This window comes from Podarcis gaigeae, assembly GCF_964106915.1.
Source record: "Podarcis gaigeae genome assembly, chromosome: 14".
NCBI lineage: Eukaryota > Metazoa > Chordata > Lepidosauria > Squamata > Lacertidae > Podarcis > Podarcis gaigeae.
In genome coordinates, this window is record NC_139690.1 from 52820053 (window position 1) to 52836366 (window position 16314).

The 16314-nt window shown below is 42.2% G+C and overlaps 1 protein-coding gene across 4 annotated transcripts in view; it reads right to left on the reverse strand.

Moving 5' to 3' along the window:
- SMURF1 (SMAD specific E3 ubiquitin protein ligase 1) overlaps positions 1–16314 on the reverse strand; it is a 50741-nt gene that overhangs the window by 10296 nt on the left and 24131 nt on the right. For 2 of the 4 annotated variants that reach the window (XM_083712028.1, XM_083712027.1), the window contains exons 2-12: positions 13417–13455; positions 12462–12570; positions 11244–11377; positions 11052–11117; positions 9268–9343; positions 8393–8637; positions 6053–6137; positions 5628–5774; positions 3843–4044; positions 3368–3471; positions 413–527 (exon numbers count right to left, since the gene is read on the reverse strand). In XM_083712028.1, coding sequence (XP_083568154.1) covers positions 413–527; positions 3368–3471; positions 3843–4044; positions 5628–5774; positions 6053–6137; positions 8393–8637; positions 9268–9343; positions 11052–11117; positions 11244–11377; positions 12462–12570; positions 13417–13455 — 1322 coding nt within the window. The remainder of the gene's footprint in view (positions 1–412; positions 528–3367; positions 3472–3842; positions 4045–5627; positions 5775–6052; positions 6138–8392; positions 8638–9267; positions 9344–11051; positions 11118–11243; positions 11378–12461; positions 12571–13416; positions 13456–16314) is intronic. The other 2 variants (XM_083712030.1, XM_083712029.1) reach the window with 1 other exon arrangement.

The window sequence follows — 16314 nt, forward strand, 5'->3', positions numbered from 1 at the left end:
CCCATGTGCTCTAAACATGAAATCGAAAGTGCAAACAGCAGGTGAGGGTGTGAGGGATAGTGAGAGGCTGGATCCCTCTGTGGATATATAGTGAACATCTGCAAAGGGCTTACGGTTGGGATCCAAAGAGCTACGTGGATATACCCAAGAGTCTGCATGCCGCAGCAGTGAACATTTTCATCTCCCTTCCTGAATGGGAGAGTCGACGCCACATCAAAATACTTCTGAAACTCCCGCATTACAAAAGTGATTTGCCACATGGCATGGGAGTGGCTGTTTGAATCTAAAGCCACACTGGTCCCATGGAACAAGATTGGCTGCTGTTTGGACCCTATACCACTACCAGGGTTTCAGAGAATTAGCCTGTATTTAAGCCGCATACACACACCTGCTTTGCTTCTAGAATACTTACAGGATTGATAGAGGAGTCTGGATTTATTTGCAGCATATAAATGTTATCCGTGGAGTACTGGAAGAGTCCATAATAAGGGTTCAGCATTTCATGGCACAGAAGGTACAACCACTCCCTGCCAGACAAGAGACATATGTTAGGGAAGAGGCTGGATGGTGGTAAAGCTTACCCCACCCAGTAACGTGTGGATCCATTACTCATTTGATACAGATTGTGACTTCTACAAAAAAGAGGGTCGGGGTGGGAGAGAATCTAGACTCGGTGCAATGTAAGGAGGCAAATTAGGACAAGCCTATTCCTTTGATCAACTTCTACTGGGAAAGAAAAGAGTACAAGCACTCATTTGTTTCACAGAACTCTTTGGTTAACACTCAATGCGACTACAGCGGACAGAAAATTGGGTCACTTTCCATAACCAAGTATTCTTTTATTAACACACCATTAGACACAACCAGGCATTCTTTTAAAGCTGGCTTCATTGGCTCTGTCAAGCTGTGTCGCTTGCTTAAACCATAATGACCGTGAGCTGCATGCTGGTGCAGACAGCTTGAGAGACCTTGCTGTGTACTTCTGCTAGTCTGTGGGGAAACAACCATGGACCAGCTAGCTCAGTGTTATGCTCAAAGTAGCACTCATGGTTTCTTTCCAAATGAGTCATGACCGGAAAGCCAAGAGCAAACCTTGGCTCCAGATAATGATAGTGATTTGTTTTGGAATGAAACCACAAGTGCCGGTTTGGACGTAAGACCGTCAAGGATGCTTTAGTTGAGATTCCTACATTGCAGGGGGTTGGACTAGATGACCCTCGGGGTCCCTTCCAACTCTAAAACCTCACATAAGTTTATATAGGAAGTCAGGTAAGAGTTTGTTTTCTATTCTGTAAATTAACACGTTTCTAAAATATTGCTTTGGCAGCAAGATGAGAGCAAGCTCCTAAAAATCAATAGAAGGATGGTTGCCTAATATGATTAAGCAACTTGCAAACAACACCTCCAAGATAATCCAAATGTAAGTTCTGTTTAACATGTAATTTTCAGAAATGCAAGTTATCAAAACTTAACAATGTAAACATTACCAAATCATTGTATCTCTGTCTCTCTCCACACACAAAATAAAATCTTATTCCCAATAAAGCACATCTACAATTTTCTTCAATATGACTTTTATCCAGGGGTGCGTATTTGTTCTTGTAAACACGATACAAAAGGACACTCCAGATAGTTTTGGTCATGTGACTGGTGAAGAGGAAGCTGCTAAACAAAGGGAATTCTACAGGAACTTAGTTTCTGGAAATACTTTGGTGACTGCCTGATTTCTGTGATGATATATTAAGAGTTTCTACCTGGGGTAACACTGTATGTGGGTTTATTGCACAACATGGGTCCCCCTGAAGCTAAATGGAGGCATTTGAATAGGCTGTGCTAGAGCATTCAGCAGCTGTCTAGACAGATATAAAGCACAGACAAGATAAACTCTTGCAACACGCCAGTGATGACAAGGGAGAGGTCAAACGGGAAGCGCTCCAGACAACAAGAATTTTGTCTAGAGAATTTAAGATCAGAGAATGTATCACTGGAGTTAGACAAAAGAAAAGTCTTACTCAGGGCAATTTTAGTCACTGGCACACTCAGCCCTTCGAAGAGCTTCCCAACTCAGTTGCAAGAGAGGAATTAGCATTACAATCAGATCCCTGGATTAGACACAGACCTATCACCAGGAGCAGCGCAATGCAAAAGATTGTATCCAAGCTCTACTCACAGTAGCCCCATTGAAATTAATGGACCTACATTAATTATGTCCATTTCACTGGGTCTACTCTCAGTAAAACTAACATTGACTGCAACCCTCAGGTGCCAGAGGGTTATATCCAAGTTAGATAAAGAGAATGCAAAACATCTTCAAAAACTATTATAGCAATTTAGAGAAGCAGATATATTATGTTGTCCTTTCTCAACTTGGGGTTCCCAGATGTTGTTGGGCTACCACTCCCCTCATCCCTAACTGCTGCCCCTGCTGGCTATGGATGATAGGAGTTGTAATTCAACATCTGGGGCCAGAGATTGAGAAAGTCTCCCTTAAAGGCTAACATTATGGCATATACTTTTATAGGAACACATAGGACTCTTGATTTCTGGCATCTTTCCGAAAATTATTTTTAATTTAGAAGGAAGGAAATTATTGTTGTGTGTCTAGTTATTCAGAAGACAGTTTCATAAAGCACTGGATTCTAGAGCCATTGGGTATTTCATTAAAAAAATACAATTAAAAAGCACAACTTCTAAATGCGAGGGCAAAATCGAGAAGTACTAAACTTTAAAACCTTTAATTCTGTTTTGATCTGAAGAGCAATGGCATTAAAATAGGACATATGGAGGAGAGCAAGAACGTACAAGCTTTCAAACACCACAGAACCTGTCTTAAAGGCAGAAGCTGTCAATGTTCACATCTCCATAGCTTTTAATTTTTCTGAATCCCTGGAAATTCAAAAACTTGATTTGTTACTATTTCAATATTTTTTAAAACAATGCTTACATTTATTAACACCCCACCTTTCTGTCTCAGTAGGCTTCCTCTTCTGCCAGACATTGCACATTAGCTACTAAGAGGCCATCTCTCCTGGGTGGAAGGAGGCCACCATTATTTTAAGCAGGGCAGGGGGCAGAAGGGGTCACTTGCTGTTTCAGCCTGTTGAGGGGACAAGGTGCAGAGGCACAGCCCCCTACCCAACTTAGGGAAAGGGGGCAAATAGGACCATGCTGCTGGATCAAGCCCAAGGCCTGTAAAGGCTTGCCCTTGTAATGCCAAACCTTGGTAAATTGTAGCATTACATGCTAAGGTTGCCATCATTCGTGGGTTTGATAAAATGTTCCTTTGAATTTTATCTGCAATATTTGGAGGTCTCTGCAAAGGGCTTCCTTTGCCCAGTACATGTCATTTTAAGAACTTGTCTTTCACCTTGCCACTCCACCATAATCCAAGCCTTCTTCTCCTCGAAATTTCACCATCAGTCTCTTCTTTAGATCTTTTGGCCTCATCTTCATTATCTGCCGGTATGATTCCTGTAGTAAGAAACAGAGGTATACTCTCAGGAAATGAACACTTTTTCAACAGTAGCTACTCTTCACATATCTAGGGAATATCTAGAGGTGCCCTTCTTGCACCACTGCTTAAGTCATAGCCCTCAGGAAATTTTAGCTGTGTTTGAACGGCAAACCTTCCTTATAGCTGCTGAACAGTGATTTTTTATCTCAAATCTAACATCATTTGACATTAGGTTCATTTTGTGATTCATTCTAATGGCTTTCATTATATCTTTAGGCCTCACAGGGGCAGCATTTATGATAAGCTGCATCTGCAGAAATCCATAGTCATTACCTAGATGCACTGGAAAGGCTAAACCTCCCACTATCTTAGACACAGATCAACATACCTCAAATATTTCTTCCCTCGATACTTCGATGCGGCAGTGGCCAGCTTGGGGCTGCTGGAGGGAGAGCTCATGCCTGAGGATCTTTAGCTTCTGCACCAAGTCTCGCTCGTATCTCTGGGCAGGCAACTCTTCGCTGTCTTCCAACGATCCCTCACTCGGCACTGGCAAAGGCTGGTTGGGTTCTTTTAGTTGGCATTGGTGACTGAAGGGAAAGATGAGAAGATGACTCTCAAAAGGGAAGGAAGAAGGAAGGAGGATGGCCACTATAGTGGGAAGCCACATAGTCTCTTGACATCAGTAGCTAGAGCGTTGGTGCGTGTTTTGATCTGTTTTTAGTTACTGCTGGCTTTAATTCTTTGAATTTTTGTTCATTAACTTTTTTTACTGACTGTTTTATTCTTTTTGTAAACCATTTTGAAGGTTGTTTTTGTTTTTTTACAATAAGCGATGTATAAATTTTATGAAATAAAAGAAATCAGTATCAGGAAACAAGATTAGAAAAACTTTTCATAGCTTATAAAGAACTAGATAAGGAAATTGATTACACAAAGGTATAGTCTGTTGCAGCAAATAAAACAGTGTCTCCTGTGGTAGCTTTAACTCATTTATGCTACCATATATTGGCTTTCAAGACCATAGCAACATGCATCAAATATTTTTATACTTCCATAATACTAGCATTTGTACTTCTTTACTTGTAGTAGTGGAACTCTGCTTCTCCAAGCCCATTTTTAGAGCTGTAGTTACACTACAAAAACCCTCATGTAACATGATGAACAACTGGAGCCAACAAACTCAACAAATCTTACTTCATTATGTGACATGCAGTTTTGTACTTATTTCAAAAGCACAAATACTCCTATGTCCACTGTGGAACACAGAAGCAGGCAGTTAAATTAAACTTCAGATCAGCTATTCAGAAATCAAAAACTAAAATGAAAATGAAGCAATGGTTTTCATCAGACCATGGAAGCAAGCGTTTGCATTAAACAAACTTTCCCTTCATCATAGGTGTTCATAATGTAGATCAAATGAGCCCCCCCCCCCCCCCCCGATACGAGTTCAGTTGCAGAGGGCATTTTTATGTATATAGGAAGATACAGGTAAGGGTGTGTTTGTTTGTGTGTGTGTGTAAGGCTGTTGTCATGTAGCAGTTCACATGACCACCAACAGGCAGCCACATCGATCCAGTTTGAGGCACGTCTGGCAGGCAGGTGAGCGAGCAAGCAATAAGCATGGGTGGAAGGCGGCCCCGGAGAACTGTTTAATAGAAGCGGGGGCACCTCACTGGCAAAGGGATATATAAGGTTTGAAGGGTTGTTTTTTTTTTTTTTACAATTGAGCAGTATATAAATTTTATGAAATAAAAGCCTGGGCGGGGTTGGCTAGCAAAGCCTGGAACCTTCAAATTAAACAGGATGGGAAAGAGACCCAAACAGCCACTGCAGGTCAAGAGCAGGCAGCAGGCGGCTATATTATTACATATCAGCACATATCAAAGCCCTCTCGGTTTCAAAAGTAAATTGGAATGTAGTGCAGTGGGGGAGGGGCACAGTGAAACTCATTTGCATGTTGCGTTGTTCTTTGGGTTCTACTCTACATTCATCAAGCATTTGGCCTTGCTGGAAGGAATCAGCTTGCAACATCCCTCTCTGGGGAAAAACAAATTCTTTTAGTACTTTTCTTTGCCCATGCAGCCCCACTGCACTTGCTCCGCTTGTGCTGCTGGGTCAGCTGCTATGATTCTGAGCCACTGAAGCACATGGCAACACATTGGTTTCTTACTTCATGATGTGATGCAGTCTTGGGTCTGTGAATTGTGTGGTTCTGTTATTATGATCTACAAAATATATTCTTCCTGACACTGTACTTCTAACTTCCCAACCTGGTGGTAGAGGTCCAAGCTCATCACAATTCACACTGTTAAGGTCTCTATGAAAAGCAAAAGAACAATTAAAACATACATATTTAAGCGTAACACTAACATTTATCTTAGAAAAAAACATGAGGAACTCTGAGGTGCTGGGGGGGGGGGGAACGATAAAGGGCAGCAATTTTTGGTTAACAAACCCTAACTAACATTTATAGAAAGAACATTTTCCCCCAAAGTATGAGGCTTTATAAGGAACAACCTGAAGTGTATTTTTCCCCCCAAACACAGGTACAGCTACCTGCCCAAACCCAGATGAACTCAAGACTGCCATACATACCTTGGTATCCTGGGGTCGTGCCATGTGCTAACACCAGTTTGTGTATGTAAAAAGTAAACTTGTCCCTGTACTGTTGTCCTTTGTTCTACAAAGATAGGGAAAAGATGCTACAGCGAGCAGTCCAAAGGAAAAACTGCACATCAACAAAGTATCTGCGAAAGCTCAGCTAATGCTTAAAAGCAGCTGTATTTAGCATTACTTAAAAATGTACTATTTGCCCTAGTTATGAGTACAAAGAAACAGCAATACCAAGAACTGCATCAGATACTTGATACAGCTTACATGTTCACAAAAAGAGCTTACCATTTTTGTCACCCACCCAATTCCAGTTCACCTCACCTATACCATCCCATATCGATCCAGAAGGACACTTCTTTGTTCGCGATTATTTCCATAGGCTTTAAGATGAACAATTACTATGAACATGGGATGTTGTGGCTCCCTATGAACAGTTCGCTTTGTAGAAGGTTCTCAAGGAACCATCTCCATTCTGCAAGGCCATTTGCTTTTTCACACAGATCTACTGGGTGACGGGAAGGGGGTGAAGAGACATGAACCTTTGGAAGGCAGCTAGCAGTTACCAGTGAATGTGTGTATGCCCTGTGTAAGCATCTGACACTCTGGGGAGCGACTGCTACATCAGTTTTGTACAACCTGGCGCCCTCCAAATGTTGCTGGACTACAACTCCCAGCAACCCCAGCCAGTATGGCCAATGAAGCAACAACTGGGGGGCACCAGGCTGGGAAAAAACTGCCCATCTACTAAAGTGATTTCATTTGTCTTGGAACATGCAAAGCATCCACACTCCCTTTCTGCTTCCCACTAGTTATCCCAGCCCCCTGATCCAAATATATATATATAGTGGTGCCTCGCAAGACGAAATTAATCCGTTCCGCGATTTTCTTCGTCTAGCGGTTTCTTCATCTTGCGAAGCAAGCCCATTGACAGCTTAGCGGATTAGCGCTATTAGCGGTCTAGCGGCTTTTAGCGATCAGCTGATAAGCGGCTTAGCACTTAGGGAAAGGGCGGAAAAAAGCAGAAAAAAACGCGGGGACTCGCAAGATTTTTTCGTCTTGCGAAGCAACCCCATAGAGAAATTCGTTTAGTGAAGCGCCTCCAAAAACGGAAAACCCTTTCGTATAGCGGGTTTTTTGTCTTGCGAGGCGATCGTCTTGCGGGGCACCACTGTACTTGCCAGCAGGCAGTAAATGACAGAATATAACACCAACAGTGCTGTCATAATACCTGTTGACTACAGACCAGTATATAATGAAACCCACTCACCCCGCCACCTCAAAAAGTCCTCAAAAAGAAAATCCAAGGAAAACAAACCACACCTTCATGAAGAAATCAGAAAATGTGCTTAAAAGGGAAACTAGCAAGACAGACCGGGGGAATTCCAAGAAAAAAACTGAATATAGTTGACAGGGTGGTTTTAAACCTCGGGCAGGCTTGGGGAGGCATGAGGCTGTGCCACTTCAGCAATACATACTCCTTGAACCCCTTGGTCTGGCTGGCTAAGCTGGGGAGCAGAAAGCAGCACTGCACAGGAGACAGGCAGGAGTTCAGGTTGCTAGGCCCTGGGACCTTCTGCCCTTGTCCAGGAGCAATGCAAAACTGCTTCGGCCTTTGCTACTTGGCAACGTTTGAAGCAGGCAAGATATATTACTAATAATACAGCTGCCCAAGCTGGTCAATTAAAAGCTGTTTGCACTTTAGTAACCTAGAACAGAGTTTTCTCTAGACATAATATTGTAATGCATTTAGGCTAAACTGTGTCACTTGGACAAGTGTCCCAGTTTCACGTGGAATGAAAGAGGTACAAAAATAAAGAGTGATGGTTAAGAGTTCACCAGACCCTACTTTCTCTCATAACTTCCTTTACTGTGTGTATATGTACTTGTGTTTGAGGGTGGGGGTCAGTTACCTTGCACAATCAAGGTAGAATCGTGCAAGAAATCTATGTTCTCTCAAATGACTTAATTTGGAATATAATGGCAGCAGATGAGATCCAAAGTGAAACTCCTTGCTGCAAATAAGTTATGCAGACTAAGGGCAAGAAGGGAAATTAGATGGGGGGGGACTGGGAGATGGAGCTCTACAGATACTGAACACCCCAACCCCACAACCACTTGAACTCTCCACTGCATACCAAAGATTTAAATGCAGTCAACAACATTTCAGAGCTACCCTCTCTGCAGACCAGATGAGTTTTCTGAAAACCCAATCTTAACTTTGCTTTCCTGCACTGGATGAAAATGTCTCCTCTGGCCTGAAGAGCATGCAAATGCACGCAAATAGAATTTCTTAGGACACGTATCAGAGATTGCTCCTCTTACCATAGCCTTCAGGCAGGTCAGGCGATGGGGACTGATGACCATGTGGCCTATTTTGGGGGGTTTGTACATGGCCTCTCACATCAGGAGTCCGTAAACGCTGCACCTGGAGTGTCTGGTCCTGACTGGGGGATTCCACAAATCTACAATTCCCTCCTCCAGCAGCTCCAGTGCTGTCTGTGTATGGCGCTGGCTCCTCCATGTAACAGCTCAGTGGCCTTCCAGGTCCTGAGTCTTCATAAACCGTTCTGAAATAAGGGAGGCTCATAAAGTTAGAAAATTTCACACAAGCCTAAGAGAATGTTTGGGGAATTTCATTTAGGGAAATAACTGGACTTCAAGCATAGATCATCACTGAAAAAGACAGTCTCAGAAGGCTCATGTCAAGGTAAGAGTGTCTTGAAGGCACTAAGCAGATCTCCTCTAACAAGGGGCTGGAGAAAGTTCCTACACTTGTCTTCCAGCTTTCTGTGCCACAAGACTCTTCTGTCAGGAGTGAGCCATGAAACCTCTGTTCAATATTGTGACAAGGGGAGACAGTCACTTGTGAGCAGAGCAGGATGAGTTATACCAGGATGAAGGCAAAGATGCAGCCCTTCCAGAGTGAACCTTCCCTGCTTTTTACAGTTGACCAAGGTTGATTAGGTTGGCATGATTGATAGTCCCCATTTTGTGTTTCACTTAAGAATGACCTTAAGAATGAACTCCTAGCTAACAAAATCAATGAGATTTTGACTCCTTCCGTTTTTTTAAAAAAGTTTGCTTAACAATTAACATGCTCCAGAACAAAAATACAGATCTTAGTCATTCATTTAACTGAGTAAGATGACTAGGAATCAGGAGATCCAGGGGCTTCCACTAGGAAATGAAATACCTACCCTTCATTCTCCAGCAGCCCCCTGCAATCTACAACAGACCCTCCTGTGCCTATCCTGTCCCGTGTCTGTAAGCTGACTGGAATGAGAAAAAGAAATGAAAGCCATGATTAAAATCCATAGATGCAAAAACCTATTCAACCCCCGTTAAAATGCAAGGAACACAATGGAGAGGCTTCATTCAATTTGGCAAGCATTCCTACACCTTTTAATAACCCACGTGCATATTCAAGATTTCACCTCTCCTTACAACAGTAAACACCCCAAATATTTTGATTGGTGTTTTTAGAGTTATTATGGATAATACACAGACTCAGAGCAGACCCACTGAAATCAGTAGACTTAAATTAAGTCAGTTGACTTTAGTGAGTCCACCCAGGGTATGACTTAGTTGGCTATTGCCTTATACTTTTATATTGTGATGATACAATGTCATTCATAAATCATAATATGACACGCCTTAAGAAAACAGCCGTTTAAGGCTACAATCCTTAAATGAGACTAAGTCTCACTGAATTCACTGTGGTTTACTCCTGAGTATACATACATAGGATTGCGCTCTAATTCTGCTATTCAAAATGTGCTAAATGTGCAAATAATTATTTCTACTTCTACAAATTAAAAATAACACATAACCCAGGCTTTTATATTTTTCTAGTAAGAAATACTCTACTTTGGATAAAAATGTGAAGGATTCTGAATAAACAGATATTTGCCTCTCAAAACTGTTGGAAAGCAGAACATTTGCCACTAGGCGGTATTCTAAAATGGAGCATCTTTTTTTTGCCTGTTATGCATTTCTTCTTTCAGAAAAAGACAGTTTCTCACACCCATGGTTTTCCAAACATGCTTTCCAGACAGCAAGACAGAGCAACAGCCTACAGAATGCTGAGCATGCAATCCAAGTCAGAATGCAGCAACTTCACTTGCAAGTTAAACACCATACTAACATTGGACAAAACAAATCCCACCCAGTGGCAAAGCCAGTTGCCAATCGCTGCCCCCCAAAATTTACATGCTTCTCACTGAAATAAGTTTCCTGTCTCAGAGCAGCTGGAGTGAGAGATCTGACAAGCTACTCACCCTGGAATAATTGATAGTCTACTGCAGGCTTCCTCAACCTTGGCCCTCCAGATGTTTTGGGCCTACAACTCCCATGATCCCTAGCTAGCAGGACCAGTGGTCAGGGATGATGGGAATTGTGGTCTCAAAATATCTGGAGAGCCGAGGTTGAAGAAGCCTGCAGTAGACTATCAATTATAAAGTCTACTGCTTTATAGCTGCCGCTGAACATCCTCACAATACTACAACATTTCATATGTTAAAAAGCCCCAAGGTGACTTTAAACGTTTTGTTTTCTAAAAACTGCAAGTGAATGGGCTATGCAAGTCTCCTATGGGAGTGAATTCACGAGCAAGTGCACTCTCCATATATTTGATTAGGTTTGAGTCTCCAACAAAGGAGACATTCCAACAAAAAGATCTTAAGATGGGAAGGTTCTGTGGGGAAGACACTTTTAAAGTCCCTAGCACTTCAGCTTAGAGTAACGCCTACACCTTGAAGCTTGCTCAGAACCTAGAAACCAGCAACTCTTAGGTTTTGCACATGCCAAGGGGCTAACCCCATCAGCACCAGGCAGACACAGTTAGAACTGGGTGAAGCTGCCAATCCTGAAGAGAGCATCACATAAACTACTTTTGAACTTGAGAACCTCTCTATATCCAAGGCTCTGAAGGAAAGAGATACTATTTTTGTTATCTATGCAGACAGGAATGTTTTCCTCTTACCCACTATCTGGCCTCGTACTGCATCGGTATCTGTGGGGTTTAGTTTGCATAGATCCAAACGCTGGTCTGCAAATGAACAATTGGGAAAAAAAACTTGACCCAAGAGTGTACTCAGCTGGCAATCGACATTCAGTACTCAGACACAAGTCACTGTCAATCACAGCAAACACTGAGTAAGTATTACATGCTTACATCCAGTATCTTTTAGCCTACTGATGGCATTGGAAAGGAGTCGAACACACCCCAGGAAGCCAGCTCCCTGCTTTTTGTGTATTTTCTTGTGGTTCCAGACACTGATGGTGATAGAATCCGATTTCCCAACATATCTAGGATAATCAGTTTGAGAAAGATACTTGGTTGAGGTTTATTATTTGCTATGGCATAGCATTTATGTCCATGAAAACCGAGCTCATTTTAATAATTCATTGGTCACGTCGCAACTTTATCAAATATAGAAACGTAATTATTCATTAGATGGCTATAATTTTACGCAGCGTGCTAAAGTGATAATGCAGCAGCTCTTGTTAATTACAGACAACCTTATTACAAACTGGGGAGCGCCGAGCTCATTAGGGTATGGAGTCAGAATTCAAGGAGGGAGGCAAAGTGACTCCATCAATACACTGTGGGTTTAAATCTTACTAGGCGGGACAAGTGAAGCTATCAGTATATAGATAGGCTCCAAAGAGTCACTCACTCTGTGCACCCAAGAGCAATCGGGTTTCTAAAAATAAAAGTAAAAAACCCTTATGGCAAGCCGTTTCTGAAACAGAAGGGACTTTCAATAATATATTCCAAAATGACATATGGCTCTTTTCCTTCAAGAAGAGTAAAAACAAAAACAAAACAAAAATCCACCAGGCATGTGCAAGCCCTTAGGCACACTTAAAACAGTCCTTTGGGCCCTGGCTGGAGTATTTAGATTTCAATGCATGCCTGGGAGAGTGAAGACTTGCAAGTTATCAACAGAGCCATGACTCCATAGCACTCATGCCTGGGGAGCAGACATGCACTCTTCCCCTGCAACAGCTGCTAGGAAAAGCCAGGAGTCATATAGACTATATCCTGCCGGTTCCCAAGAGGTAGTGCTCCAGGAACAAAATCTTATGTGGGAGGGGATACTTTATCATGCAGTCACTGCAGAACCTTGTAAGAGCAGCAGTTGGAGCACCATACCTGTTTCAGTCACCACTGCCTTCTTACTTGCTATTTCAGAAACCTCTTGTTTATGACAAGATGGCTAACGACAAAGAAAATTACCTTGAAGCCCAGCCATAAGGCAGAAAGGTGAGGTATAAAATTTCAAAATTAATAAACAGATGAACATAAGGCTGGACATAAGATAGTCTCTCTCTTTTTCAGACTGGACACCCATTCTGTGATTTACCCTTCACAGAACAGATAACTCACAGATCATAGTGTTGGTTCCACTTGGGATCTAGCGTGTTCTTCACAGTGTCAGTTGAGTGGCACTGACCAGAACCGTCCACCACCACCTTTGCAAATGGGTCAGGAAGCCCTGGAAAGAATCGAAAGAAAAAAATCACCATGAAGACCCTTTCAGGAGGAACAATGCTACCCAACAGCTAGACTGCTTTCACTGGGCGGTGGGGGAATGAAACTATAGGCACTGGCAGCAGTGTTTAGAACATAAGCTTTCCCCCGCAAAAGATTTTGTCCACTTGGAAGTAGGGGGGAAAGAATCCCCCCAAAGCATGATGTGTAAACAGTTCCATAGAATAGCACTTCATTAGTAAACTGAAATTTCGGGAGAAGAGCACAGAGTCTGTGGACTACAACTCTCAACATTTCTGATCATTGACTATTCTGGCTGGGACTGATAGAAGATGGAGGGCTGTTAAACTCCCCATCTCTGCTGCATGAAATGTGAGGGATTGTTACAGCTAAGGCAACATTCCCAAGTCCTCATTGTATGAGTTTCCATCTGTCACATCAAGCTCCTTCAAGGAAAGAGGCTGTTTGACCATGTGCATTTGAAACAGCAAGCCAATTCTCATGTTAATTCACTGTGACTTGATACTGCCATGTCACAAGAGCAGATATTTACCAGGCCTTACACTGCCATTCCTGAGTTAGAAGAATAAGAAGGGAAGAGTGGACGGAAATTAAATTATTTGTCCATGGTTGTCGGGGTCAACATCCAATTTTAGGAAACTAGCTCACTAGAGAAGGGGCAGCACATAGCACACTGCTACATAGTCTGTACAAAATAACTTTCAGACAGTTATGGCTCTGGCTCCTGAGAAACTATCTTTAAATGACATCCAAAGAGTAAAAAAAGGGCCTATCATCAATAGCTTAAGGTGCATATAAAAAAATGGAAAATTGTATAAGAACTACTTACTGAAGAAATCTTTTTTTGCAAGGTTCTTGGCACAAAGCACTACAAAAAAAGAAGAGGAAAACTTATCAAATTCTACCCATATCTTACTACAAACCACTTAAGCAGGGGAAAAGTATATACAATTGTACCCCTGAGGTTACAGATGCTTCAGGTTACAGACTCTGCTAACCCAGAAATAGTACCTCGGGCTAAAAACTTTGCATCAGGATGAGAACAGAAATCGCGTGGGGACAGTGGGAGGCCCAATTAGCTAAAGTGGTACCTCAGGTTAAGAACAGACCTCCAGAACAAATGAAGTTCTTAACCTGAGGTACCACTGTAGTGTACAACTGAGGAACATATACAATGTGATTAGCAAGTAGCAGGATCAAACATGAAGATTATTTTTCATGGACTCTCACAATGCATAGCTTGGGTTCCCATTCCCCCAAACCTTATCTAATTTATTACTATGAAGATACCAGGATAGCTTGTCTTTTGTGTTAGGGTTATTTTTCTTAGTTGGCCACTTCTGAGACATGAGGAATCTGTGCCCCACCATCCAACTCTAGGAAATTGGGTTGATATCTTTTAAAGACAGTTTTATTGGCGTTTTCATGATTTCTCATTATGGTGAGGTGTTTGTCAACAAAGGCAATAAATAATGTATACAGACACATTACAATGCCACTTAAAAGCAAACCGATGAAAGGACCTTCCTTAAGATTTGGTGCCAACTATTTTCTTCCTGAGCACAGGTGCACTTTGGGAGGGATATTTCTTACAAGTAAAAAAGATTTGGCTTTAAGCTGCCCTAAGTCCAGCATACAGAAGAAAGCTCAACACCTGCTGCTTTCACCAGGAACACAATGTGATTACTGCAAATTCATTAGCAGTAGCATTACCACTACTGTTTTACTATCACATTTATGTCACACCTTTTCTCCGAAGAAAACAAGGTGGTGTCCCCACTTCTCCATCTCTACATTTTATCCTCACAACTCTGTGAAGTAGGTTAGGCTGAGAGAGCGCAGCTGACCCAATGTCACCCAGAGGGCTTCATGGCCGAGTGGTGATTTGAACCCGGGTCTCCCAGCTCCTAGTCCAGCACTGTCCACTGCACAGGGAGGGGAAGCCAATGTGGGATTTGACATTTTTCCGCAGGGCCTGCAAGACGGAGCTGTTCTGCCAGGCCTTTGGCCTGGGCCCAGTCTGACCCCCCTTCTTTCTATGGGACCCTGGTAGTAAGGGGTCTCCTTGGTTCTTTCTATCGGCCCAAGAGTGGCTGGGCCTGGTGAACTTTTAATTCCTTACCCCTACGGTTATGGAATTTTATTTTGATTTTAAATGTGATTTGAATTGCATTTAAAACTAATTGTTTGATTTTGTGTTTTTAATGTATTATATATTTGGTGTTAGTCACCCTGAACCTGGTTTCAGCCAGGGAGGGCAGGGTATAATGAATATTATTATTATTATTATTATTATTATTATTATTATTATTAAATGTAAGGTTCTACGCTTAGGCAGGAAGAACCAGCTCCACAAATCTAAGATGAGGGACACTAGTCTTGTCAGTAGTGCATGTGAAAAGTGAATCATTTGATGCAGCAGCAGCAGCAAAAAAGGGGGGGGAAGGGGGGGAAGCAGTTAATGCTATTCTAGGCTGCATCAACAGAGGTCTAGTGATCAAGGGAAGTCATAGTACCGCTCTATTCTGCTTTGGTCAGACCACACCTGGAGTACCGTATCAAGTTCTGGGCACCACCATTTAAAAAAGATATTGACAGGTTGGGAACGTATGCACGGGAGGGCGGCCAAGACAATCAAAGATCTGAAAACCAAACCTTATGAAGAACTGTTGAGGGAGTTGGGTATGTCTGGCCTGGTAGAGAGGCTGACAGGAGTTATCTAAAGGTTGTTGTCATATGGAGGATGGAGCAGGTTTGTTTTCCTCTGCTCCAGAGGCTGGGATCCAAACCAATGTGTCCAAGTTACAAGAAATGAGATTCTGAATAAACCTCAGTAAGAACTTTCTGGCAGTAAGAGCTGTTCAACAGTGGAACAGACTCTCACAAGAGGTGGTGGATTCTCCTTCCTTGGAGGTTTTTAAGCAGAGGTTGGATGGTCGTCTGTCATGTATGATCTATTTGCATTGCAGGGAGTTGGGCTTACTTCCAACTCTTTAAATCTATGGCCCCAGGTGGAAGACATTCTGCCCATACAAAGCTAGAATGTCAGGAAGGTTTACCTAGTTTCAACAAACAATGAATTTAACACGGGGCCATGCTTTCAGAACTGTTCCAGAAGAGTCACATGATGAGCTTTCCCCAAAAGTGTAAATTGGTTTTTAGCATGGCACAACACCTCTCCTTTTAGATCAGAACATGTTAATCACATGTAAAGTTGCCCTAGGACTGCATTCATTCAGAGGCTCCCTGTATATATACACTGAAAGAAACTTCTTTTATAATGCTATTATTTTCCCTCTGTATGCTGACATATCTTAATATTCATATTTCCACTTTTTTTGCTTGACTGATTTAATTAGATTTCCACAACCTCAACAGCTGCTGCTGGAAATGTAAGCTCTATGTCAGCAAGCTGAAGACTTAGGAGTAGAGTACTTTCTGTGCAGTACACAGGCACAGCCATTCTACTAGTACTAAACAAGTAATCCTAGCATAGACTACTGAGTTAAGTGTCCGAGAAGCAATGCAAGATACATAAAAAGAAATGAATTCAGAACACACTGCACAAGAGTTCTAAAACAAGTATCCTTGAATACTGTTACATGCAATATGGATTCCAGAATTCCGGACTACATTGAGCAAAATGACATTGTAATATTTATTTCTACAGTTTTCATATGCTTTTCAAAGGTCCAGTGCCGAGGGCCTTCTGGTGGTTCCCTCACTG